The 27,385-nt window shown below is 37.7% G+C and overlaps 1 protein-coding gene across 1 annotated transcript; it reads left to right on the forward strand.

The window, feature by feature from the left end:
- The first annotated feature begins 4,572 nt into the window (after window positions 1–4,572).
- KLRB1 (killer cell lectin like receptor B1) lies at window positions 4,573–27,114 on the forward strand. The gene is made up of 6 exons (XM_025455641.3): window positions 4,573–4,754; window positions 21,107–21,205; window positions 21,872–21,946; window positions 23,069–23,223; window positions 23,591–23,706; window positions 26,963–27,114. Exons 1-6 carry the CDS (start codon window positions 4,670–4,672, stop codon window positions 27,108–27,110), a joined length of 678 nt encoding a protein of 225 aa, XP_025311426.1. The 5' UTR covers window positions 4,573–4,669; the 3' UTR covers window positions 27,111–27,114.
- The last annotated feature ends 271 nt before the right edge of the window (window positions 27,115–27,385 follow it).

Raw genomic sequence — 27,385 nt, forward strand, 5'->3', positions numbered from 1 at the left:
TATACATATATATATTTCACATCTTCTTTATCCATTCATCTATCCATGGTTACTTGGGTTGCTTCCATATCTTGGCTATTGTAAATAATGCTATTATATGTGTAGGGATGCATATATCTTTTTGAATTATTGCTTTTGTTTTCTTTAGGTAAATATAATAGGATTACTGGATTATGAAGTATTTTTATTTTTAATTTTTGAAAGGATGTCCATAATGTTTTCCACAGTGGCTGCACCAATTTTCTTTTCCACCAGTAGCACATGAGGATATTTTTGTCCACACCCTCATCAACACATTATTTCTTTGGATACTATCCATTCTGACAGGTGTCAGTGTACCACATTTCTTTATCCATTCATCTGCCAATAGCTATATAGGTTGTTTCCAAATCTAGGCTATTGTGAATAGTGCTATTATGAGCATGATTATGCAAATATCTCTTTAAGATCTTGCTTTCCATTCTTTTGAATATATATCCAAAAATAGGATGAATATATAATGTGGTAGTTTTATTTTTAAAAATCCATGAAATTTTAAGGAAACTCTATATTATTTTCCATAGCAGCATTTTATATTCCCACCAATGATATACAAGGGTTCCAATTTCTCCACATCTTTGTCAATGTATTTTATGTGTGGTAATAACTATACTAACTGGTGTGAAGTTTCATACCAAGTATTATGGTTTTCATTTGTTCAGCTGACTAGTGATGTTGATCATCTTTTTATATGCTTGTTGGCCATTTGTATATCATGTTAGAGAAATGTCTATTCAAGTCCTTTGCTCATTTTTTAATCAGGCTCTTTGATTTTGTTGTTGTTGTTGTTGTAGATGAGTCATTGAAATTCCTTATATATTCTGGATATTAATCCCTTATCAGATAAATGATTTATAAACACTTTCTCCTATTCTATAGTTGATTTTTCACTTTGTTATTTAAAGTTTGATGCAGTCCCCTTTGTCTATCTGTGCTTTTGTTGGCTTTTGGAGAATATCATATAAAATAAATCATTGCCAAGTTCAATGTCATCATTTTCCTGTGTTTTCTTCTAGAACTTTTGTAATTTTGAGTCTCACATTTACATTGTTAATACATTTTGAGTTAATTTTTATATATAATGTAAGATAAGATTCCAACTTTATTCTTGTTCATGTAAATATCTACTTTCCCACATTATTTGTTGAAGAGATTCTCTTTTCCCCTTGAGTAATGTTGGCACACTTATTGAGGTCATATAGCCAAAAGCATGGGAGTTATTTCTGGGTTCTCTATTTTATTGATTCATTTGTCTGTCTTCTCACCAGTACCACACGATTTTCATTACTGTAGCTTTATGATATGTTTTAAATCAGATAGTATGAGTTTTCCAACATTGTTCTTCTTTTTCAAAATTATTTTGTCTATTTGAAGTTCCTAGAGATTCCATGTGAACTTTAGGATGACTTCTTTCTATTTCTTTCTCTTTTGGGGGTGGGGGGCAGATGAAGAGAAAGAATCCCAAACGGCTCTAAGGCCAGCATGAAGTCGGACATGGGGCTCAATCCCATGACACTGAGATCTGAGCTGAAATCAAGAGTTGGATGCTTAACTGATTTAGCCACGTAGGTTCCCCATTTTTATATTTCTGAAAAAAAAGTGTCATTGATATGATTTTGATACAAGTTGCATTTAATCTGAAGATTACGTAGTATGTACAGTTTAGCAATATTAAGTCTTCCAATCCATGAACATGGGATGTCATTCTATTTATTCATGTGTTATGTAATTTCTTTCAGTAAAGTTTTGTAGATTTCAATGTACAAGTCTTTCATTGCCTTAATTAGGTTTATTCCTAAGTATTTTATTCTTTCTGATGCTATCGTAAATGGAATAATTTTCATTTCCTTTCCTCCCATGCCTGCCTGTATTAATGTACCTCTGCTTGCTGTTCACCTCAGTTTTCAGTAGCTTCTAATTTTGAGCTGGTCCCCTAAGCACTCTGAGTCAGGCAAGACAGAAACCAGTTCCTTGAGTAGTCCTCAGACAATCCAGAATGTTGAGTGCTTGGTCTACTCTTCCCCCCACCTGTCCCCTATCTAAAGGAGATTACATGGCATTTCCTCTCGATGTCTCCACAGTATACTCTCTAGGGGTGAGGACACCAATGATTGTACCAAATGCTGGGAATTATCCTACCACCTTTGGTGGAATGTGTTCTGGGTTCTGGTTGCTGCAGTTGCTCAGCTGGTCTCAAGGGCTCTTACAGAGGTATTTTGATCCATATTCATTGGAAGAGGTGGGCCTGTAGCCTCTTTTATATTATAAGCCTAAAGTGGACTCTCTTGTCTCCTGATTACTTATTGTCTCTTGTGTTTTCACCTTTTTGCACCAAATTATTCTCTTATCATTAATTTCTCCATTTCCTAGCCATCTTTTGACCTCTATTATATTTTTGCACATTCAAAGATAAATTTGCTTTTATTTTACTCTCTCTTCCTATCCACTCTAACTCCCACCATTAACCTAGAAAAGTTCAATGTCAAAATAGGTGATAGAATTTTAAAAATCTATCTTTATTGTTTTCTGAGCTACTCAATATTATTGCTACTCTTACACATTCTAAATCTCAGAGCTTGTAATCATTCATTCTCTGAAATATTTAGCTTTAACATTCTATATATTATGTGTGTGCCTATCTCTGTATGTGTATATATGTGTGTGTGTATTTATAAATACACACACATACACATAGTCAGGGATGTACTGTCAAATATATATGCATATAACATACATACATATAACATGTATACATATATACATACATATCTAACAGTATATTCCTAAATTCTGAAATACTTTTTACAAAAGTGCCATCTAGATGATTAGATGAAAATAACTAAAAAAATTCTCCAGGTTTGAATTCTACTAAAGGGTTTATTTTATATGTATACAATAATGATTGCACAATAACGGTCTTTTGAGATGGATGATTGTGAAGATGGCTGAACAAACAAAATGAGCCATCAATATATTGCATATTGCATATGGACGAGTAAAGAACTCACTTTTTGTTTCTACTTCAATCCAGTTTATACTTTTGCAGCTGGCTTTTACAAACTTCTGTTTGAAGGAAACACTCTGAAAGAAACACTCAAACTATATTTTCATATGGTCATTGTAGATTCTTAATCTTCACAGTTGTGCTGCATAACCTTATTTTTAAAAAATATTTATTTAGCTGAGAGAGAGAGTGGGCATGAGTGGATGTGGGGGGCAGAGGGAGAAGGAGAAGGAGACTCTCCACTGAGCAGGGAGCCCCACATTGGGTATTCCAGGACTCTGAGATCCTGACCTGAGCCAAAGGCAGATGCTTGACTGAGCCACTCAGGCACCCCAGTGCTGAGTAACTTTATATTAAACTTTAGTGCACTAAAAGCATTATTTAAATACCCTATCTGACTTCTGTTCACTTTATTGATCTTTCTCAAATATCTCCACACTTTTTACTTGCTACATGAGTATTTATGTATGGTTCATGAACCACCTCAGTTACCTGGGCTGATTTTTTTTCCATATCCCCTACCTCAGACTAACTGTATTTTACAAAGGGAAGAGTATATGAGACAAGATTCTACATTATTAACAAGTTTTCAGGTGGTTATTATATATAGAAACTAAAATTCAAGAATGACTATTCTATATAGGTGACCCAGTATACCCTTCCATAATTCTGGCAGGTTATATTTACTCTAAAAATTTAGGTAAAATATGTGACAAAACCAGATATCACAGCACAAATAAAGTGACTCTTCCTGCTTCCTGGAGAATCAAAACCAGAAGACTGCTTTCACTGTTCAGTAATTTTGAGCATTTGGTACAATTCTGTCCTGGTTACTGCAAGCAACTTTGAGGAAATCCCTTTCTTATTTGTAACATGGGAATGTCAGACTTGGTGGCATCCATGGTCCTCTGCCTCAAAATCCTTGAAAGAGCAGAAATTCCACAAACTCACATCTTCCACTTTCTATAATTCTGGCAGACTAATTTTTTTTTTTTTTTTTTACTTATGTGGAGACTGCTATACTCACAAGCACCTTTAGAACTAAGCTAAGATCGTTTTATGGATGGTTTTCAATTGTCTTATTAAGGGGCCATTTCCATATTTAAATACCATTTTCTAGGTTTTGCAACTTTATTTGGAGCACAAATATTTCAGGAAGAATTTAGAGCTTTTGAAATGCATCCTGCCAATTTTTGCATAAATCTTTATTTTTTACAACATTGCATTGAGTATTATTTCTCTTGACTGTGGAGTCTTTTTGGAGTCTCCCTTAAATTTGCACCATAGATGAATGTCTCATTTGCTTCACCCTAGTCCTGGCCCTGAGAAAGATACTCAAAACAGATGGTTAGAAGGACAACAAAAAATCTCCCCCAAATTTTGTCAAACAACAGACCAGTTAATTAAGCAAAGTAGATATTACATATCTAAGTATATTGGATCCCCAATAAATGGATTATCTCTCTAATTTATGGAGAAAACCCACAGCTAAAAGTGTGGGTGGTTGGGCATACAAAAGAAACAACAAAGCATTTCAGCCTGGGCACTTCCTTTTGCTGATCTTGACTCATAGAACTTGAAATCTGTCCTTGCACACAAGTTCAGTGCCATATTCTCCTGCTTGCAATGGATAGACAAGTGATATATGCTGATTTAAATTTATCCAGGGGTTCTTGCTTTGCGAGTTCATCACCTCCATCTCTTCCTCAGGGTAAGTACCTTTAATTTTTCCTTTTGGCATTTGTTTATCTTCCAGAGTTAGAATTTCCTCTTGTATTTATACTGACTAGCAGTCTTATATGAATGTTATGGTGGAGCAGCATAGTTTGTCTGAGGTAACAATAACTGTGAACAAAAGCACACACCTTGTAGATTTCTTTGTTCATCAAGATGCTTGTACGAAAAGTGAATATCACTTCTATTACTGAGCCTTGGTTAAAAACCAGGGAGAAATATTTTACATGTACGAACAAAGTAATATTTTTAGAGACACATTGGTACCTTGCTATTAATGGCAACCTACCTAATTCCAAATCCCTTCTCAAAATACTAAGATTAAGTTCCAGCTAATTCACTTCCGTAGTATTTTTCACAATACAAAATATAAACTTAAATGACTAGCTTCCTTCATTCTCCAAAGAGACAGGGGGAAAAAATTCTGAAAGAAAATCATATTCAAGATCAAAGACTTCAATATAATTACTATGCAATAATTTCTAACTTTGAAACTTGATATTTGAAAAGTATCACAATTTAGAAGGAGATAAGCCATGAGACCTTGGAGAATATCATTGATGAACCTACTCAGCACTTGGTGAAATTAGCACTTGTCTGAGTTAGTGAAAAAAAATATATATGAAAATTTAATGTGAAGTAATAAATGAGGGATGCTATGGCCTAGACCTGGGTGAAAAAAAGCCAGAAACTAGGCAGAAAATATGTATGAAATTATCATGACTTTCTGAAATCTAAACAAATGTAATATTGGAATTTTTATCTAACCTGATATTCGTTTCATATTGTGCTCGGCCTGTGGGCTATATCCTTTTAGGATGATTTAGTATAGGTTTGAAACTATTAAATTATCAATGTTCCAAATGGGGGGAACAAGTTTAAGTTTACCAAACAAGTTTCACCATACTCTTCATAGGGGAATTAAGGTGAGTTGGAGGATTTTGATAACTACACTTGGGGTTTGGTTTAGACACAGTTGATTTTGTTATAGGAAAGAGCAAGACTTCTTGTACCCTATTCAGATCTAGCAAAAGTAGAGAGAAAGTAAGGTGATGTTGAAAGGGGATGCCAGAAAAAGGGAGATTTTCCTCAAAAGCTACTCTCTATGACCCCAAATCAATGGGTCCAGAATATTTATCTAGTCTGATTATTTTTTTATTCTACAAAATATCATCCTGAACATGGACCTGAAAAAAAAAATAGAATAAAATCAACAAAATATGTCATTAAAAAGCACTGACCTGGGATCCCTGGGTGGCGCAGCGGTTTGGCGCCTGCCTTTGGCCCAGAGCACGATCCTGGAGATCTGGGATCGAGTCCCACGTCAGGCTCCCGGTGCATGGAGCCTGCTTCTCTCTCTGCCTCCCTCTCTCTCTCTCTCTCTCTCTGTGACTATCATAAATAAATAAAAATTTTAAAAAGATTGTTTAAAAAAAAAAAAAAAGCACTGACCTGATATTACGGTTATTGTGAAACCACTTCTGAGCTTCCTAGCTAAACTTTTCAGGCTGTGGTAACTATAAAATAGTGAGTGCCCAAAAGAAGTCATTAAAACCAGACAGAGATGTGAGCCGTGACCTATTTTGTTACAGCCAAGGGTTTGGTCCCCTAGAAGAGTAATTATGGTGTTGTGTTGGCAAAATGCTTCAAGGTCATTCATTCATTCAAAAATAAACACCTTCTATGTGCCAGGCATATGACTGGTGCTGAGACTACAGAAGTGAGCAAAGTAGAGAAAAAAATCTTTTCCTTTATTGCATTTATATTATACTACTATAGACACATACAGATAAACAAAGAACTAAGTATATTTAAAAAGATCACGTAATATTAAGTGCAATTGAGAAAAATAAAAAGTAGATGTAGAATAACTTTGGGGGAGGACATCAAATGGAATATTCACAGAAGGTGATGGCAAAATGACATGTAAATCAAGACCTGAAAGAATTGTGGGAGAAAGTCATGGTATCTGGGCAAAGAGTCTTTTAGGGGATGAGAATTTGCCCATCCCACTGTAGGAGCAGCATGCTAGTAGCTCCTAGTGTGAACTGTCAGCATGTGTGCAAGGAGAGCTGCAGCAGGTGAAGTTAAAGAGGTCATTGGAAGCCAAACTGAATGGGGAACTGCAGACCATTTATAGACTTTATAGGTTCAGATCTACTGGATAGAAAGCCATTGAAAGATTTAGAGCAACAGAGTAAGATGATTTAGCATACTGTTTATACCCAAAGAAGAGCCCTGAGCGGGTATTTCCCAATGACTAAAGTGTACTGGCCCCTTCAGTTTGCTATTGTAACATCATTAATTTAATCTCATGTAGTGCAGTAGAGAAAGTTAATATGGAAGAGTATACCAAGCAAAGGACCTTCCACTCAGTTCCTGAAATTTTACAAGGGGCAACTGAGTGGCTAGGTTGGTTAAGTATAGGATTCTTGGATTCTGCTCAGGTCATATTCTCCCAGTGGTAGGATTGAGCCCCATGTCAGGTTCTGCACTCAATGTTGAGTTGGCTTCAGATTCTTTTTCCCTCTCCTTCTGCCTTTCCCCACTTGCATTCTCTCCCTCAAATAAATAAATAAAATCTTTAAAAAAAAAAGTCTTAGCAAGAACAAATTAAGTTTTGGGTGTTTTTTTTTTTTAAGATTTTATCTATTTATTCATGAGAGAGGCAGAGACATAGGCAGAGAAAGAAGCAGGCTCCCTGTGGGGAGCCTGATGCAGGAGTCCATCCCGGGACTCTGGGACCACAACCTGAGCCAAAGGCTCAACCACTGAACCACCCAGGCATTCCTAAATAAGTATTTTTTAAGTCACTCCAAATTGCCTTTGACCTATACAAATGGCGCCCTACTTACAATGGTTCAACTTAAAATTTTTGGACTTTATAATGGTGCAATAGCAATACAATAGCAATTGCAAATACAATGGCAATAGCAATAGCCAGCAATCCCTGAGTAGCAAACGTGCAATATAGTCCTATCTCATAATGCTGGGCATCAGCCACACAATCAAAAGGGTCAACAACCCACACAACCATTCTGCTTTCCTGTACCTATGCAACCATTCTGCTTTCACTTTCTTTTTTTTTTTATTTAAATTCAATTAGCCAACATACAATATAACATCCAGTTCTCATCCTTGCTTTTGACTTTCAACACAGTATTCCATAAATTATGATATATTCCACACTTTATTATAAAATAGGCTTTGCATTAAATGATTTTGCCCAACTGTAGGCTAATGTAATTGGAACCCTTTTAAGATAGACTATGCTAAACTATGATGCTCAATAGGTTGGAAATAGTTAATGTATGTTTCGAAAGAGCCAACTCATATGAATCTCAGTGTACTAATGGAAGAGACAATCTGAAGTTCTCTGCAAGTTGGGTTGCACAAGGCAATTGCCAGGGAGAGTATAAAAAAACAAACAGGAGAGGACTTGTAGGTCACTGTTGAACATCTAAGGAGCATAGAAGATAGAGTTTGAACAAATATGATATTAATGTTTTTAACAACCAAATCAAAACAAGTAATAATTTCTATAGAGAAATATAAGAGAAAATATTGAAAAGACTAGATAATATAAACAAATCCATAACTGTAGATAATTTGGAAAACCTTTACTGGTAAAGGCCCTCTACTTTAATAATAGAATATAGAAAACAACTTATAATTGTAAGGTAGGTATGAATTACCAGAATAATTCCCATCAGATCTGATTTAATTTTGGAAGCTATAGCCCAGTGTTACTCCACAAATTTTTCTTTTTCTTTATTTTTTATTTTTTTATTTTGTAACATTTGAAATTTATTTAATGTCATGTTTCATTTATGAAAAAATTTTTTTTATAATAATAATTACTTTTTCATTGGTGTTCAATTTGTCAACATACAAAATAACACCCAGTGCTCATCCCGTCAAGTGTCCCCCTCAGTGCCCGTCACCCAGTCACCCCCACCCCCCGCCCTCCTCCCCTTCCACCACCCCTAGTTAGTTTCCCAGAGTTAGGAGTCGTTACATTCTGTCTCCCTTTCTGATATTTCCCACACATTTCTTCTCCCTTCCCTTCTATTCCCTTTCACTATTATTTATATTCCCCAAATGAATGAGAACATACAATGTTTGTCCTTCTCCGATTGACTTACTTCACTCAGCATAATACCCTCCAGTTCCATCCACGTTGAAGCAAATGGTGGGTATTTGTCGTTTCTAATGGCTGAGGAATATTCCATTGTATACATAGACCACATCTTCTTTATCCATTCATCTTTCGATGCACACCGAGGCTCCTTCCACAGTCTGGCTATCGTGGCCATTGCTGCTAGAATCATCAGGGTGCAGGTGTCCCAGTGTTTCATTGCATCTGTATCTTTGGGGTAAATCCCCAACAGTGCAATTGCTGGGTCGTAGGGCAGGTCTATGTTTAACTCTTTGAGGAACCTCCACACAGTTTTCCAGAGTGGCTGCACCAGTTCACATTCCCACCAACAGTGTAAGAGGGTTCCCTTTTCTCCACATCCTCTCCAACATTTGTGGTTTCCTGCCTTGTTAATTTTCCCCATTCTCACTGGTGTGAGATGGGATCTCATTGTGGTTTTGATTTGTATTTCCTGATAGCAAGTGATGAAGAGCATTTTCTCATGTGCTTGTTGGCCGGGTCTATGACTTCCTCTGTGAGGTTTCTCTTCATGTCTTTTGCCCATTTCATGATGGGATTGTTTGTTTCTTTGGTGTTGAGTTTAATAAGTTCTTTATAGATCTTGGAAACTAGCCCTTTATCTGATATGTCATTTGCAAATATCTTCTCCCTTTCTGTAGGTTGTCTTTTAGTTTTGTTGACTGTATCCTTTGCTGTGCAAAAGCTTCTTATCTTGATGAAGTCCCAATAGTTCATTTTTACTTTTTTTTCTTTTGCCTTCGTGGATGTATCTTGCAAGAAGTTACTGTGGCCGAGTTCAAAAAGGGTGTTGCCTGTGTTCTCCTCTAGGATTTTGATGGACTCTTGTCTCACATTTAGATCTTTCATCCATTTTGAGTTTATCTTTGTGTATGGTGCAAGAGAGTGGTCTAGTTTCATTCTTCTACATGTCGATGTCCAATTTTCCCAGCACCATTTATTGAAGAGACTGTCTTTCTTCCAATGGATAGTTTTACCTCCTTTATAGAATATTAGTTGACCATAAAGTTCAGGGTCCACTTCTGGGTTCTCTATTCTGTTCCATTGATCTATGTGTCTGTTTTTGTGCCAGTACCACACTGTCTTGATGACCACAGCTTTGTAGTACAACCTGAAATCTGGCATTGTGATGCTCCCAGATATGGTTTTCTTTTTTAAAATTCCCCTGGCTATTCGGGGTCTTTTCTGATTCTACACAAATCTTAAAATAATTTGTTCTATACTATCTGAAGGTATTTTGATAGGGATTGCATTAAACATATAAATTGCCCTGGGTAACATTGACATTTTCACAACATTAATTCTGCCAATCTATGAGCATGGAATATTTTTCCATCTCTTTGTGTCCTCCTCCATTTCTTTCAGAAGTGTTCTGTAGTTTTTAGGGTATAGAACCTTTACCTCTTTGGTTAGGTTTATTCCTAGGTATCTTAGAGTTTTGGGTGCAATTATAAATGGGATTGACTCCTTAGTTTCTCTTTCTTCAGGCTCATTGTTAGTGTATAGAAATGCCACTGATTTCTGGGCATTGATTTTGTATCCTGCCACGCTACCAAATTGCTGTATGAGTTCTAGCAATCTTGGGGTGGATGCTTTTGGGTTTTCTATGTAGAGTATCATATCATCAGCGAAGAGGGAGAGTTTGACTTCTTCTTTGCCAATTTGAATGCCTTTAATGACTTTTTGTTGTCTGATTGCTGAGGCTAGGACTTCCAGTACTATGTTGAATAGCAGTGGTGAGAGTGGACATCCCTGTCTTGTTCCTGATCTTAGGGGAAAGGCTCCCAGTGCTTCCCCACTGAGAATGATATTTGCTGTGGGCTTTTCATAGATGGCTTTTAAGATGTCGAGGAATGTTCCCTCTATCCCTACACTCTGAAGAGTTTTGATCAGGAATGGATGCTGTATTTTGTCAAATGCTTTCTCTGCATCTAATGAGAGGACCATATGGTTCTTGGTTTTTCTCTTGCTGATATGATGAATCGCATTGATTGTTTTACGAGTGTTGAACCAGCCTTGTGTCCCGGGGATAAATCCTACTTGGTCATGGTGAATAATTTTCTTACTGTACTGTTGGATCCTATTGGCTAGTATCTTGTTGAGAATTTTTGCATCCATGTTCATCAGGGATATTGGTCTATAATTCTACTTATTGGTGGGGTCTTTGTCTGGTTTTGGAATTTGGAAGTACTCAATACTCATAGAACGAATTTGGAAGTACTCCATCTCTTTGTATCTTTCCAAACAGCTTTAGGAGAATAGGTATGGTTTCTTCTTTAAACGTCTGATAGAATTCCCCTGGGAAGCCATCTGGCCCTGGACTTTTGTGTCTTGGGAGGTTTTTGATGACTGCTTCAATTTCCTCCCTGGTTATCGGCCTGTTCAGGTTTTCTATTTCTTCCTGTTCCAGTTTTGGTAGTTTGTGGCTTTCCAGGAATGCGTCCGTTTCTTCTAGATTGCCTAATTTATTGCGTATAGCTGTTCATAATATGTTTTTAAAATCGTTTGTATTTCCTTGGTGTTGGTAGTGATCTCTCCTTTCTCATTCATGATTTTATTAATTTGAGTCTCCTCTCTCTTCTTTTTAATAAGGCTGGCAAATGGTTAATCTATCTTATTAATTCTTTCAAAGAACCAACTCCTGGTTTTCTTGATCTGTTCCACAGTTCTTCTGGTCTCGATTTCGTTGAGTTCTGCTCAAATCTTTATTAACTCTCTTCTTCTGCTGGGTGTAGGATCTATTTGCTGTTTTTTTCTCTAGCTCCTTTAGGTGTAAGGTTAGCTTTTGTATTTGAGTTCTTTCCAGTTTTTGAATGGATGCTTGTATTGCGATGTATTTCCCCCTCAGGACTGCTTTTGCTGCATCCCAAAATTTTGAATGGTTGTATCTTCATTCTCATTAGTTTCCATGAATCTTTTTAATTCTTCCTTAATTTCCTGGTTGACCCTTTCATCTTTTAGCAGGATGGTCCTTAACCTCCACGTGTTTGAGGTCCTTCCAAACTTCTTGTTGTGATTTAGTTCTAATTGCAAGGCATTGTGGTCTGAGAATATACAGGGGACGATCCCAATCTTTTGGAATCTGTTCAGACCCAATATGTCGTCTATTCTGGAGAAAGTTCCATGTGCACTTGAGAAGAATGTGTATTCAGTTGAGTTTGGATGTAAAGTTCTGTAGATATCTGTGAAATCCATCTGATCCAGTGTATCATTTAAAGTTCTCGTTTCTTTGGAGATGTTGTGCTTAGAAGACCTATCGAGTATAGAAAGAGCTAGATTGAAGTCACCAAGTATAAGTGTATTATTATCTAAGTATGTCTTAACTTGGGTTATTAATTGATTGATATATTTGGCAGCTCCCACATTCGGGGCATATATATTGAGGATTGTTAATTCCTCTTGTTGGATAGATCCTTTAAGTATGATATAGTGTCCCTCTTCATCTCTCACTACAGTCTTCGGGGTAAATTTTAGTTTATCTGATATGAGGATGGCTCCCCCTGCTTTCTTTTGAGGACCATTGGAATGGTAAATGGTTCTCCAACCTTTTATTTTTAGGCTGTAGGTGTCCTTCTGTCTAAAATGAGTCTCTGTAGACAGCAAATAGATGGGTCCTGCTTTTTTATCCAGTCTGAAACCCTGCGCCTTTTGATGGGGTCATTAAGCCCGTTCACATTCAGAGTTACTATTGACAGATATGAGTTTAGTGTCATCATGATATCTATTCAGTCCTTATTTTTGTGGATTGTTCCACTGAACTTCTTCTTAAAGGGGAATTTTAAGAGTCCCCCTTAAAATGTCTTGCAGAGCTGGTTTGGAGGTCACATATTCTTTCAGTTCCTGCCTGTCTTGGAAGCTCTTTATCTCTCCTTCCATTTTGAATGAGAGCCTTGCTGGATAAAGGATTCTTGGTTGCATGTTCTTCTCATTTAGGACCCTGAATATATCCTGCCAGCCCTTTCTGGCCTGCCAGGTCTCCGTGGAGAGGTCTGCTGTTACCCTAATACTCCTCCCCATAACAGTCAGGGATTTCTTGTCTCTTGCTGCTTTAAGGATCTTCTCTTTATCTTCGGAATTCACAAGCTTCACTATTAAATGTCGAGGTGTTGAACGGTTTTTATTGATTTTAGGGGGGGATCTCTCTATTTTCTGGATCTGAATGCCTGTTTCCCTTCCAGATTAGGAAAGTTTTCAGCTATGATTTGTTCAAATATATATTCTGGCCCTCTGGCCCTTTCGGCGCCCTCGGGAACTCCAATTAAACGTAGGTTTTTTTTTCCCTCGGGCTGTCACTTATTTCCCTTAATCTATCCTCATGATCTTTTAATTGTCTCTTTTTTCCTCAGTTTCCCTCTTTGCCATCAACTTGTCTTCTATGTCACTCACTCGTTCTTCCACCTCGTTAACCCTCGTCGTTAGGACTTGTAGTTTGGATTGCATCTCATTCAATTGGTTTTTAATTTCTGCCTGATTTGATCTAAATTCTGCAGTCATGAAGTCTCTTGAGTCCTTACGATTTTTTCTAGAGCCACCAGCAGCTGTAAAATAGTGTTTCTGGATTGGCTTTCTGACACTGAATTGTAATCCAGATTTTGTAACTCTGTGGGAGAGAGGACTGTTTCTGATTCTTTCTTATGAGGTGAGGTTTTCCTTCTAGTCATTTTGCTCAGTACAGAGTGGCCAAAAACAAGTTGTATTGGGAAAAGGAGAAAAAGAGAGGAGAGAATGAAGGAAAGAGAAGAGAAAAAGGAAAAAGGAAGAAAAAAAAGAAAAAAAAGAGAAGAAAAAAAAGAAAGAAAATAAAGGTGCGGGAAGCAAACAGAAATCAAAAAGCAAAAACAAAACAAAACAAAAAACACGGCGAGTATCTTCTGATTCTGTGTACTTTAAGTCCCTTGACTTCCTCTGGAACTTGTCCGTCTAGCTGGTCTTCTGGGGGAGGGGCCTGTTGTGCTGATTTTCAGGTGTGAGCACTTGGAGGAATTGCTCTGCCCCCTGCCTGGTGTAGGTCAGTGAGTCCTGTTTATCCTGTTTACCCGACGTGGCCACTGTGAGGCTCAGTGGGAGTTGTTTACCCCAGTGGCGGGGCCAGCTCTGCAGCCCCGGATTCAGCCCCCGCAGTAACCCCGCAGCTCTCTGTCTGCAGGGCCTGTAGGCTCCAGGTGGGGCCGCTGATCTGCTCAACTCCGGGCAGGAGCGTCCTTGGGGTCCTGGGCCCTCCCGGCCTCTGCCTGTCCTGGGGGAGCTCGGATCCTGGGCTGTGTCCCGGCGCCCTGTGCTCCGGGGCCTGCGCTGTTGGAGTCGCAATCCCGCCCCGCAGCCCCCTCCGCGGAGCCGCCCCCGAGCCCCCCGAGCTGCTCCGGGTCCCGCCGTGCGCGCTGCAGCCCTTAGGGAGCTCGGCGCACTCTCCCGGGGGCGCAGGTGTCTGTTAGTGTCCCCGGGAGCCCGAGCGCATCCCCACTCTCCCGGGTCCTGCTCCACCTCCCCGCGAGCCCCTTTCCGCCCGGGAAGGTCGGTGCAGCTCCTGCTCCTCCGGGACGGGGCTCTCCTGTCCTGGGGACACTCGCGCCGGCCTCAGCCCGGCTCCTCGCGGGCCCCTCCCCCTTGGAGGCCTTTGTTTCTTTACTTCTTTTTCCCCGTCTTCCTACCTTGATAGAAGCGCGAACTCTTCTCACTGTGGAGTTCCAGCTGGTCTCTCTTTAAATGTCAGGCCGAATTCATAGATTTTCAGGATGGTTTGAAGGTTGTCTAGGTAATTTGGTGGGGACAGGTGACTTGGGGACCCTACTCTTCCGTCATCTTGCCCCTCCTCTCGCACAAATTTTTCTTATTAGAAAATTACTCTCAACAGGAAAGCTCCGGAGAGCTTTCCTGAGAGCAACCGAGAGCTCTGGAGCTACTGCGGGAGCTGACTCCAGGGCTCCAGAGCTGGCCCCGCCACTGGGGTTGTGCCTCCTGGGGCCTCACGGGGTAAACAACCCCCACGGAGCCCTGCACCAGGCAGGGGACAGAGAAGCTCCCCCCAACTGCTAACACCTGAAAATCAGCACTGCAGGCCCCTCCCCCAGAAGACCAGCTAGACGGACAAGTTCCAGAGGAAGTAGTCAAGGGACTTAAAGTACACAGAATCAGAAGATACTCTCTCGTGCCCCCGTGTTTTTTTATTGTTGTTGTTTTTTTTATTCCTTTTTAATTTCTGTTTGCTTCCCCCACGCTTTTTCTTTTTCTTTTTCTCTCTCTTTTTCTTCTTTTTTTCTTTTTTTTTTCCTCTTTCTCTTTTCTTTCCTTCTTTCTCTTCTCTCTTTTTCTCCTTTTCCCAATACAACTTGTTTTTGGCCACTCTGTACTGAGCAAAATGACTAGAAGGAAAACCTCACCTCAAAAGAAAGAATCAGAAACAGTCCTCTCTCCCACAGAGTTACAAAATCTGGATTACAATTCAATGTCAGAAAGCCAATTCAGAAGCACTATTATACAGCTACGGGTGGCTCTAGAAAAAAGTATAAAGGACTCAAGAGACTTCATGACTGCAGAATTTAGAGCTAATCAGGCAGAAATTAAAAACCAATTGAATGAGATGCAATCCAAACTACAAGTCCTAACGACGAGGGTTAACGAGGTGGAAGAACGAGTGAGTGACATAGAAGACAAGTTGATGGCAAAGAGGGAAACTGAGGAAAAAAGAGACAATTAAAAGATCATGAGGATAGATTAAGGGAAATAAGTGACAGCCCGAGGGAAAAAAAAACCTACGTTTAATTGGAGTTCCCGAGGGCGCCGAAAGGGCCAGAGGGCCAGAATATATATTTGAACAAATCATAGCTGAAAACTTTCCTAATCTGGAAGGGAAACAGGCATTCAGATCCAGAAAATAGAGAGATCCCCCCCTAAAATCAATAAAAACCGTTCAACACCTCGACATTTAATAGTGAAGCTTGTGAATTCCGAAGATAAAGAGAAGATCCTTAAAGCAGCAAGAGACAAGAAATCCCTGACTGTTATGGGGAGGAGTATTAGGGTAACAGCAGACCTCTCCACGGAGACCTGGCAGGCCAGAAAGGGCTGGCAGGATATATTCAGGGTCCTAAATGAGAAGAACATGCAACCAAGAATCCTTTATCCAGCAAGGCTCTCATTCAAAATGGAAGGAGAGATAAAGAGCTTCCAAGACAGGCAGGAACTGAAAGAATATGTGACCTCCAAACCAGCTCTGCAAGACATTTTAAGGGGGACTCTTAAAATTCCCCTTTAAGAAGAAGTTCAGTGGAACAATCCACAAAAATAAGGACTGAATAGATATCATGATGACACTAAACTCATATCTGTCAATAGTAACTCTGAATGTGAACGGGCTTAATGACCCCATCAAAAGGCGCAGGGTTTCAGACTGGATAAAAAAGCAGGACCCATCTATTTGCTGTCTACAGAGACTCATTTTAGACAGAAGGACACCTACAGCCTAAAAATAAAAGGTTGGAGAACCATTTACCATTCCAATGGTCCTCAAAAGAAAGCAGGGGGAGCCATCCTCATATCAGATAAACTAAAATTTACCCCGAAGACTGTAGTGAGAGATGAAGAGGGACACTATATCATACTTAAAGGATCTATCCAACAAGAGGAATTAACAATCCTCAATATATATGCCCCGAATGTGGGAGCTGCCAAATATATCAATCAATTAATAACCCAAGTTAAGACATACTTAGATAATAATACACTTATACTTGGTGACTTCAATCTAGCTCTTTCTATACTCGATAGGTCTTCTAAGCACAACATCTCCAAAGAAACGAGAACTTTAAATGATACACTGGATCAGATGGATTTCACAGATATCTACAGAACTTTACATCCAAACTCAACTGAATACACATTCTTCTCAAGTGCACATGGAACTTTCTCCAGAATAGACGACATATTGGGTCTGAACAGATTCCAAAAGATTGGGATCGTCCCCTGTATATTCTCAGACCACAATGCCTTGCAATTAGAACTAAATCACAACAAGAAGTTTGGAAGGACCTCAAACACGTGGAGGTTAAGGACCATCCTGCTAAAAGATGAAAGGGTCAACCAGGAAATTAAGGAAGAATTAAAAAGATTCATGGAAACTAATGAGAATGAAGATACAACCATTCAAAATTTTGGGATGCAGCAAAAGCAGTCCTGAGGGGGAAATACATCGCAATACAAGCATCCATTCAAAAACTGGAAAGAACTCAAATACAAAAGCTAACCTTACACCTAAAGGAGCTAGAGAAAAAAACAGCAAATAGATCCTACACCCAGCAGAAGAAGAGAGTTAATAAAGATTTGAGCAGAACTCAACGAAATCGAGACCAGAAGAACTGTGGAACAGATCAAGAAAACCAGGAGTTGGTTCTTTGAAAGAATTAATAAGATAGATTAACCATTTGCCAGCCTTATTAAAAAGAAGAGAGAGGAGACTCAAATTAATAAAATCATGAATGAGAAAGGAGAGATCACTACCAACACCAAGGAAATACAAACGATTTTAAAAACATATTATGAACAGCTATACGCCAATAAATTAGGCAATCTAGAAGAAACGGACGCATTCCTGGAAAGCCACAAACTACCAAAACTGGAACAGGAAGAAATAGAAAACCTGAACAGGCCGATAACCAGGGAGGAAATTGAAGCAGTCATCAAAAACCTCCCAAGACACAAAAGTCCAGGGCCAGATGGCTTCCCAGGGGAATTCTATCAGACGTTTAAAGAAGAAACCATACCTATTCTCCTAAAGCTGTTTGGAAAGATACAAAGAGATGGAGTACTTCCAAATTCGTTCTATGAGTATTGAGTACTTCCAAATTCCAAAACCAGACAAAGACCCCACCAATAAGTAGAATTATAGACCAATATCCCTGATGAACATGGATGCAAAAATTCTCAACAAGATACTAGCCAATAGGATCCAACAGTACAGTAAGAAAATTATTCACCATGACCAAGTAGGATTTATCCCCGGGACACAAGGCTGGTTCAACACTCGTAAAACAATCAATGCGATTCATCATATCAGCAAGAGAAAAACCAAGAACCATATGGTCCTCTCATTAGATGCAGAGAAAGCATTTGACAAAATACAGCATCCATTCCTGATCAAAACTCTTCAGAGTGTAGGGATAGAGGGAACATTCCTCGACATCTTAAAAGCCATCTATGAAAAGCCCACAGCAAATATCATTCTCAGTGGGGAAGCACTGGGAGCCTTTCCCCTAAGATCAGGAACAAGACAGGGATGTCCACTCTCACCACTGCTATTCAACATAGTACTGGAAGTCCTAGCCTCAGCAATCAGACAACAAAAAGTCATTAAAGGCATTCAAATTGGCAAAGAAGAAGTCAAACTCTCCCTCTTCGCTGATGATATGATACTCTACATAGAAAACCCAAAAGCATCCACCCCAAGATTGCTAGAACTCATACAGCAATTTGGTAGCGTGGCAGGATACAAAATCAATGCCCAGAAATCAGTGGCATTTCTATACACTAACAATGAGCCTGAAGAAAGAGAAACTAAGGAGTCAATCCCATTTATAATTGCACCCAAAACTCTAAGATACCTAGGAATAAACCTAACCAAAGAGGTAAAGGTTCTATACCCTAAAAACTACAGAACACTTCTGAAAGAAATGGAGGAGGACACAAAGAGATGGAAAAATATTCCATGCTCATAGATTGGCAGAATTAATGTTGTGAAAATGTCAATGTTACCCAGGGCAATTTATATGTTTAATGCAATCCCTATCAAAATACCTTCAGATAGTATAGAACAAATTATTTTAAGATTTGTGTAGAATCAGAAAAGACCCCGAATAGCCAGGGGAATTTTAAAAAAGAGAACCATATCTGGGAGCATCACAATGCCAGATTTCAGGTTGTACTACAAAGCTGTGGTCATCAAGACAGTGTGGTACTGGCACAAAAACAGACACATAGATCAATGGAACAGAATAGAGAACCCAGAAGTGGACCCTGAACTTTATGGTCAACTAATATTCTATAAAGGAGGTAAAACTATCCATTGGAAGAAAGACAGTCTCTTCAATAAATGGTGCTGGGAAAATTGGACATCGACATGTAGAAGAATGAAACTAGACCACTCTCTTGCACCATACACAAAGATAAACTCAAAATGGATGAAAGATCTAAATGTGAGACAAGAGTCCATCAAAATCCTAGAGGAGAACACAGGCAACACCCTTTTTGAACTCGGCCACAGTAACTTCTTGCAAGATACATCCACGAAGGCAAAAGAAAAAAAAGTAAAAATGAACTATTGGGACTTCATCAAGATAAGAAGCTTTTGCACAGCAAAGGATACAGTCAACAAAACTAAAAGACAACCTACAGAAAGGGAGAAGATATTTGCAAATGACATATCAGATAAAGGGCTAGTTTCCAAGATCTATAAAGAACTTATTAAACTCAACACCAAAGAAACAAACAATCCCATCATGAAATGGGCAAAAGACATGAAGAGAAACCTCACAGAGGAAGTCATAGACCCGGCCAACAAGCACATGAGAAAATGCTCTTCATCACTTGCTATCAGGAAATACAAATCAAAACCACAATGAGATCCCACCTCACACCAGTGAGAATGGGGAAAATTAACAAGGCAGGAAACCACAAATGTTGGAGAGGATGTGGAGAAAAGGGAACCCTCTTACACTGTTGGTGGGAATGTGAACTGGTGCAGCCACTCTGGAAAACTGTGTGGAGGTTCCTCAAAGAGTTAAACATAGACCTGCCCTACGACCCAGCAATTGCACTGTTGGGGATTTACCCCAAAGATACAGATGCAATGAAACACTGGGACACCTGCACCCTGATGATTCTAGCAGCAATGGCCACGATAGCCAGACTGTGGAAGGAGCCTCGGTGTGCATCGAAAGATGAATGGATAAAGAAGATGTGGTCTATGTATACAATGGAATATTCCTCAGCCATTAGAAACGACAAATACCCACCATTTGCTTCAACGTGGATGGAACTGGAGGGTATTATGCTGAGTGAAGTAAGTCAATCGGAGAAGGACAAACATTGTATGTTCTCATTCATTTGGGGAATATAAATAATAGTGAAAGGGAATAGAAGGGAAGGGAGAAGAAATGTGTGGGAAATATCAGAAAGGGAGACAGAATGTAACGACTCCTAACTCTGGGAAACTAACTAGGGGTGGTGGAAGGGGAGGAGGGCGGGGGGTGGGGGTGACTGGGTGACGGGCACTGAGGGGGGCACTTGACGGAATCAGCACTAGGTGTTATTCTGTATGTAGGTAAATTGAACACCAATAAAAAATAAATTTATTATAAAAAAAGAAAATTACTCTCATTATTTTTCCTATGAAATCTAAGATTTTAAAGATGTCTAGAACCAAAATACATTGTTGATAAAGTTATTAATTTAGGCTCCCTTCTTGTAAACTAATACAATCACAATTTCTGATGAACATGAGATATACAGCATGTTGCAAATGATATGATTTCAAAGAAAACCAAATGCATTTGATATTTTGTTAGACTATGCAATGCTGTAAACATAAGTTCAGGTTATGTTTCATTCGTTGAAAGACTGAAAATAATATGCATTCCTCTAAAACATTCTTCCTCAAATGCCATACAACTGACTCAAGATGGAGATAATTGTTTTACACAATAAAGCAGAGGAATCCGTGTCCAAGAATAGAATTGTTGTATATAACCAGAACCTAAAATGGTGCTTAGCACAATATAGAGTTCTTTCTAAAATATCTTGACTGGACGAAGGTCATCTTTTTTAGACAAAATTCTTTGACTTACTTCCGACAATAGGGCAGTGCTTCATTTTTACACAGCACTTGGCAATTGTCAAAACTTTTTCTGTCTATCCCATTTGATTATTACACTGATCATTTGTACATAAGACAAACATAAATATATTTCTGTTTTATCAATGAGCAAGCTCTTAGCTGGATCAGACTGAGAATCTACTTTGAGGGTCTCTAATATGGCTGATAAATGTTCTTTCCTGCCCCCAGCTCCCAAAATGACTCTGTGTATATTGATCCAAACCACCCTTGCTTTTTGTATGAAATGAACTCAACTATATTAACTGAGTGTATTTTCTTACCTTCTCAGATGTCTGTCAAGGTTCAGCTTGGCATCAGTTTGCTCTGAAACTTGGTTGTACCGCAGTTATTCTTCTTACTTTGACTGTGATTGGGTTGAGTGTTTCAGGTAAGTGATTCAAGATCATTTGCTTCAGAATACTAATACTACTTCTATAAAAAAATGTTAGAGTACCAACATCATTTGGCCACCTTAAACTTAGTGAAAGAGCAATAACATAAAAACAATTACAAAAAAGTGCTTTTCACAATTCTCTGCCCAAATCTACTCCACAAACTTCAGCCTTTCACATTTCTCTTCCTAATTATTCTGATCACCTTTGTTTGATATTTCAGATGTGTTCCCAGAACCTAAAAATAATCACAATTATAGTAAAAAAAATGGTAATGACAAAAGAATTAAATTTTTCCATTATTTATAGTTTTTTGAGTGTCTACTAAGTCTACTAAATTTCAGATTGCACTAGGCATTCTCTCCTATGGGATACATGTAATTATACTCATCCCGAAGATGAGAAAGCTTGGTCAGGAGTATAAACAACTTAAAAGTAGATAGCTGATACGTCAAGGTCTGTGTGAGTTCACTGTTCTACGTAGTTTCTTGTTTGTTTGTGTATGTATGCTGTATTCTAACGAGACCCTTTGCTATTGCCTCGTCTTCTGTCCACATTCAGCCTTGTTGAGATAACATAGTGATCCTGAAATGATCAATATAACATATCCATTTCACCACATTCAGCATTTAATCTTCTTGTGGTCTCTCCTTATTTACTAGTGATATTCTTAAGACAAAACTCATCAATAGAAGAATGTCGAGTAGATGTTCAAGTGAACGGGAATGAAACAACAGGTAAGTGGGTAGCTTGATTTTCCTAAAAATAACAGCCATACATTACAGAAGTAAAGGCTCCTAACAACTTATATGTTAAGATGGCGTTATCTTTCTGACTTTGTTGAACAAAACTGAGGAATGAAAAGGGTAAGCAACTCACTTAGGGTCATATTCCTAGTAAGAGGCACAATGGAAATTACACCTGTGACCTGATATCAGAGACTATGATCTTAACCACCAGTTCATGTCATTTCCTGAGAAGTTGCTCCTAGAATATTCAATAATTAATACCAAATATTATGTTAAAAAATAAAATATACACTCCCATGAAATATTTAATGATTTTAATGAGGCTGTCAAAGAAATAACTTTTGTCTGAAGCTAATTAGTAGAACTAAAACAAAATGAATTTTTAAATATTTATTGTGTTTGTTAATCTCAATGATCATTAATCTTAAAACATTACTCTTGCTGCACTAGGTAGTATGAGTTAATAAAGACACTATTGTGGAATGACTGTAGTAGGATGTGATCATGATTATGCACATTCTTACAGAACAGAAATGTTAAGAAATTGGAAAAATCCTTCTGAAAAATGTTATCCAATAGATTTCATTAAGTCAGCAAATAGATAATTTGGCAATTAGAAATTTTCCATAGAATTTGTCATCAATTTAGTGAAATCAATTGCCTTGCAGCTCACATGTTGTTTAACATAAACATTTTTTAGATAACTACATGTTGGACATATAGTGGAGTCAGCACTAGTGATGAGTTTAAGGAAACTCAGAAATAGTTTTGACTCTACCACCATCTGATTGTGTGGACTTATTCTGTCAGTACCTTAAAAAGCAAGATGTGGTTCCTTAAATGATTTTGATGCTCTTCCTCTGTTCTAATATTCTATGATTCCATCTATGCTCAACATATCTGGTCATGAATTTCCAATTCTTGATACCAGAATGAATAAAAATAAGTCTCAAAAATCGCAAAATTATAATAAATTCACTTGTTGTTCTCCTAGTGATAATCAGAGACTTTGGTGCATTTACAATGACCCGTGTATTTGTGATTGGTTGTGGTGGGTGGAGACAGGACAAAATATAACACCTACTTATTTCTTCTTTCTGTATACCTCAGAGAAACCAAATCTGTTACAGTGCCCAGTACATTGGCATCTACTCCAAGAAAAATGCTTGTTTTTTTCTCATGCTTCCAACACTTGGAAAGACAGTCTAACTGACTGTTCTGCGAAAGAATCCAGTTTGCTGCTTATTCAGGATCAGGAAGAGTTGGTAAATAATTATATAAGACACCTTAATAGAATTTAGCACTTTTTTGTAGCCATACCAAGATTTGGGCTTTAGAGCAGAGGTTCTATGTGGATAGAAGTAGCAACTCGGGCTTCAAGAAGCTCACAATCTGAGAGACTAAACACACATGTGAGCAAATAATTGAATATAACTTAACATATGCAATAATATGAATATAAATAGACAATAATATCACAAAGAAGGAGTAATTAACTCTCATGGGGAGTTAAGAAAGGCATCATAGACAAGGTGAGATTTGAACTCAGTTTTAGAGAATAAGTAGAAAAATGCAAACCATGAATAGTAGTACAGATTGAATATCTAATCATTCCTTTCGTTTCATTGATAGAGACTCATAAGAGGACTGATATATAAAAAAGAAATTCTGTTTTGGATTGGACTGAATTTAACATTATCAGAGAAGAAATGGAAGTGGATAAATGGTTCGTTTTTAAATTCAAATATGTGAGTATTAGATCAGCTCATTTGAATATTCACTCTATCAGGTTTACATTTCTAGATAGTGAACATTGTTATGGAAAATTGAGTTTTGTGGTTTTAATTTAGTTTAGAAATTTTCAAGAGGTTCAGAATAGACAAAGAAGATGAATGATGTTGAAGTTATTGGTTGAAAAGTTCCATATATGAAAAGACATCAGGCCATTACAGCAAGGTATATTTTTATCTGCAAGGTGGTTTTAGAGGAGACAAGAAATAGGCTTTTTTTTTGGGAGGAGCACATGAAATTAAACAATCTCTAGCTGGAAGCTTATAGTATGCCAAAATTTTTAAGTGAATATAAAAGGAAAAGGGAACAGTGAATATAAAAAGAAAAAGAAAAAAGCAAATATCAGAGTGCAGAATCTAGACACACCAAAAGCCTTATTGACAACATGAACAGTTGATTAATATATATTTTATATGTTTTATGTATTCTCTACTGTATTCTTACAATAAGCTAGAGAAAAGAAAATATTAAGAAATCATAAGAACAGAAAATACATTTACAGCACTGCACTGTATTTATTTTTAAAAATGCATAGAAGCGAACTTGTGTAATTCAAACCCATGTTGTTCAAAGGTCAGCTGTATATTTTAACCAGTGGTATAAAGGAAACAGTCATTTGAGGGAATGTGTTAATATAGCTTAGGCCACAAAGGATCTATTTGCTGTTTTCTATTGGGGTCTCATTATAGTTTCTTGTGTAAGATGGTCAAGGTAATAGTATAATAGGAGAGTGGATACTGGACAGGTAAATTACATATTTTAACAGAATTTATGGTTCATTTCACAACAAGGGAAGAGTATTTTTTTCCTCAGAAGCAAAAGTATGAAGGTATTCAATAATGTTTCTGAAAAGAACTTTCAATAAGTTTTTCAGAAGAGATGATATACATTGCATTTTTGAGTCTGTAAATGATTCAATCAAATTTGTATAAATTATAGTTAAAACGCTTTTTGTCATTCAAAAAACATGAGGAACATGAGGAAAAAACATGAAATTTAAAACACAAGAACATGTTCAAGTTTATCTACAGTGATAATTTATATGAGTAAGTATTAAACATTGAAAAGATGTTGGCTTAGTTAACAAATTTTTACATTGTTTGACCCATGTTCTAAACTGTTTTTAAAAATGTGATTCTTTAAAAGATGGTTTTAAAATAAGTGCTGTGGATGGCACAGTTGGTGATTGGTTTTGGCTCAAGTCATGATTTCCTGGGTCCTGGGATTGAGCTTTGTGTTGGGCTTCATGCTCAGCACACAGTCTACTTGGGTTTCTTTCTCCCTCTCCCTCTGCTCCTCCCCCTGTGCACTCTCTCTTCATATAAATAAATCACCAATCAATCAATCAATCAATTAATAAAGTAAGTGTTCCAGAATAGAATAAACTTATGAAAAGGCAAGCATACTCATTCTGTTAAGTAAAATCTATCCTTACACCACAGGTACACCACAAACACACCACACATACACAACACACACAGAAAAACTCACCAAAAACGACACAGACATACACCAAACATGCATCACACATATACTACACATAAAACACACTCACTACACATACACAACACATATACACCACATGTACTCCACATATATACCATACACACACAGCACAGACACACAAAAAATCCATTCTCATTTTTTACATGCTTTCTAGGTATTATTTTCTATACTTTATTTAAATATAAATGAAAACTTGATATTAAATAATTTTTATTTTTTATACATAGTAAAGATTAATTTTGGCTGATTAAATTTAGCATGTGTGGGTGTGGATGTGTATTTATTTTACTGAGATTCAAAATAAAATTGGAAAATGCTGAAGTGTCTGTGAGCAGAGATATAGGTAAAGGGGATTATATTCAGCTGAACATTCCATTTTACTCTGGGATAAAAAACAATATTTTAAGGTATCAGTGAACAGATACACCTGAAAGGTATTGAGTTATAGTAGAAATGGTATCAGGTTCTGTTTTCATTTTAACTGTCAGCCTGGCTTTCAGGTAAGGAAAAAAATAGAGGGTTGATAATTTTCTTCACAGGACTACTGAAGGACTAAATGAGATAAATTTAGAGAACCAGGCTGACATCAGGCCAAGGAAAGCCTGGGAGGCCACTGAGGGCCTTTCAGAAAAAAAAAACAAAAAAAGTCATTGACCTGGCCATCTGAGCATTACAAAAGTTATCTTGAAATTGTTAAGAAGGGATCAAAAGGGTAGAAGAGATAAAACATGGCAGACTTCGGCAATAGCCCAGTTGAAAGAAGTTCATAATTTGACTAGAGTGTCAGACACTTGAGAGGAATCAGATTGGCTGCTCAGGCCCAAGGGGCTGCATGAAGGAATGCATTGAAGGAACAAAGAAAACCTGTGACACACCCTGTCCACTGCCACCACTCCACTTTGTTTGAAAGCAGATAAACTTATCTTGAACTCACCCCATCCTGGCACCTCACCCTAATGCTGCCTATTTTGTTTTTGATTCTACTCCCACCCTTACCTGCAGACACCCACCAACCTCTGTTTGGAATTGGAAAAAAAAAAGGAAACCTCTGACCACATACCACACAAATGAAGCCTCTCTCCCTAGCTGTGTCCAAAGTCTGTAGACTCTGGATGCCCATTACACACTGTGTACTTAATATGTTTCCTCAGCACATACTTTGTTTAAGCATTGTCATACTTTCACAAGTGCCATTTCAGTGTGTCCCCCAAATATTAGTGGTTATGTCCTATATATTTAAGAAAATTTAAGTTTAGTAGAATTAAAAAAATTTTTCACGTGATATATTAGTAATAGAGTGGGGATAAGAAGAGAATTCCAGCCTCTAAAGCTTGTTTTCTTCGTATATATTATGAAGTTTCTTGTTAGAGGACGTTTTTCCAGGGAAGATCAACTCGCAAGTTTCAGAGATTTATGAGTTCCACATGTTGCTCCATGCTCAGCGAGGAGTCTGCTCTCTCTCCCTCTCTTCTGCTCCTCCCCCCAACTTGTGCTCTAAATAAATCAATTAATTAATTAACTAATTAATTAATTAAATCTTTTTAAAAAGTTTATACCATTATATTTGTGACTGCATACTTACTCTATACCTAATAATTTGGCATCCTATTGTTTCCTGAAAGTTGTAGGAGACACTGGCTAGATGAGGAGAATTAATTACGCGAGAAAATCCCAAATACTAACAGAGACATTTCTTTTGCTTCGCAGATTACAAATTGCTGGTTATAATAAAGAAAGCAGCTGCGTTTACATCTCTCTGACAGGAATTGTTTCAGAGAACTGTGATGCAGAAAATCAATGGATCTGCCAAAAAGAACTGAAACCTGACAGAAATAAAATATGTTCTAAATTCTGACTACGCATCCCCTCTCAATTTCTTTACTTTTCACTCAGGTCTCTGCTATTTTAATTATGCATATGGTTAAACTGGCCTACTGTATATTTAATAGCACAAAATGCATCAATACTGAGAATTCTAAAACTATTGTGAATCTTACAGAAGTTCATGTCTAATCTCCTCACTAAATGAATGAGGAAACAAATACATAGGGAAAACATGTATCATTTTTAAGATAGAGTGATGTTCTATGGAAACAGTCAGACCAGCTGAGAGGAATGGTTTCCAGACTG

The sequence above is a fragment of the Canis lupus genome, chromosome 27, assembly GCF_003254725.2.
Source record: "Canis lupus dingo isolate Sandy chromosome 27, ASM325472v2, whole genome shotgun sequence".
Taxonomy (NCBI): domain Eukaryota; kingdom Metazoa; phylum Chordata; class Mammalia; order Carnivora; family Canidae; genus Canis; species Canis lupus.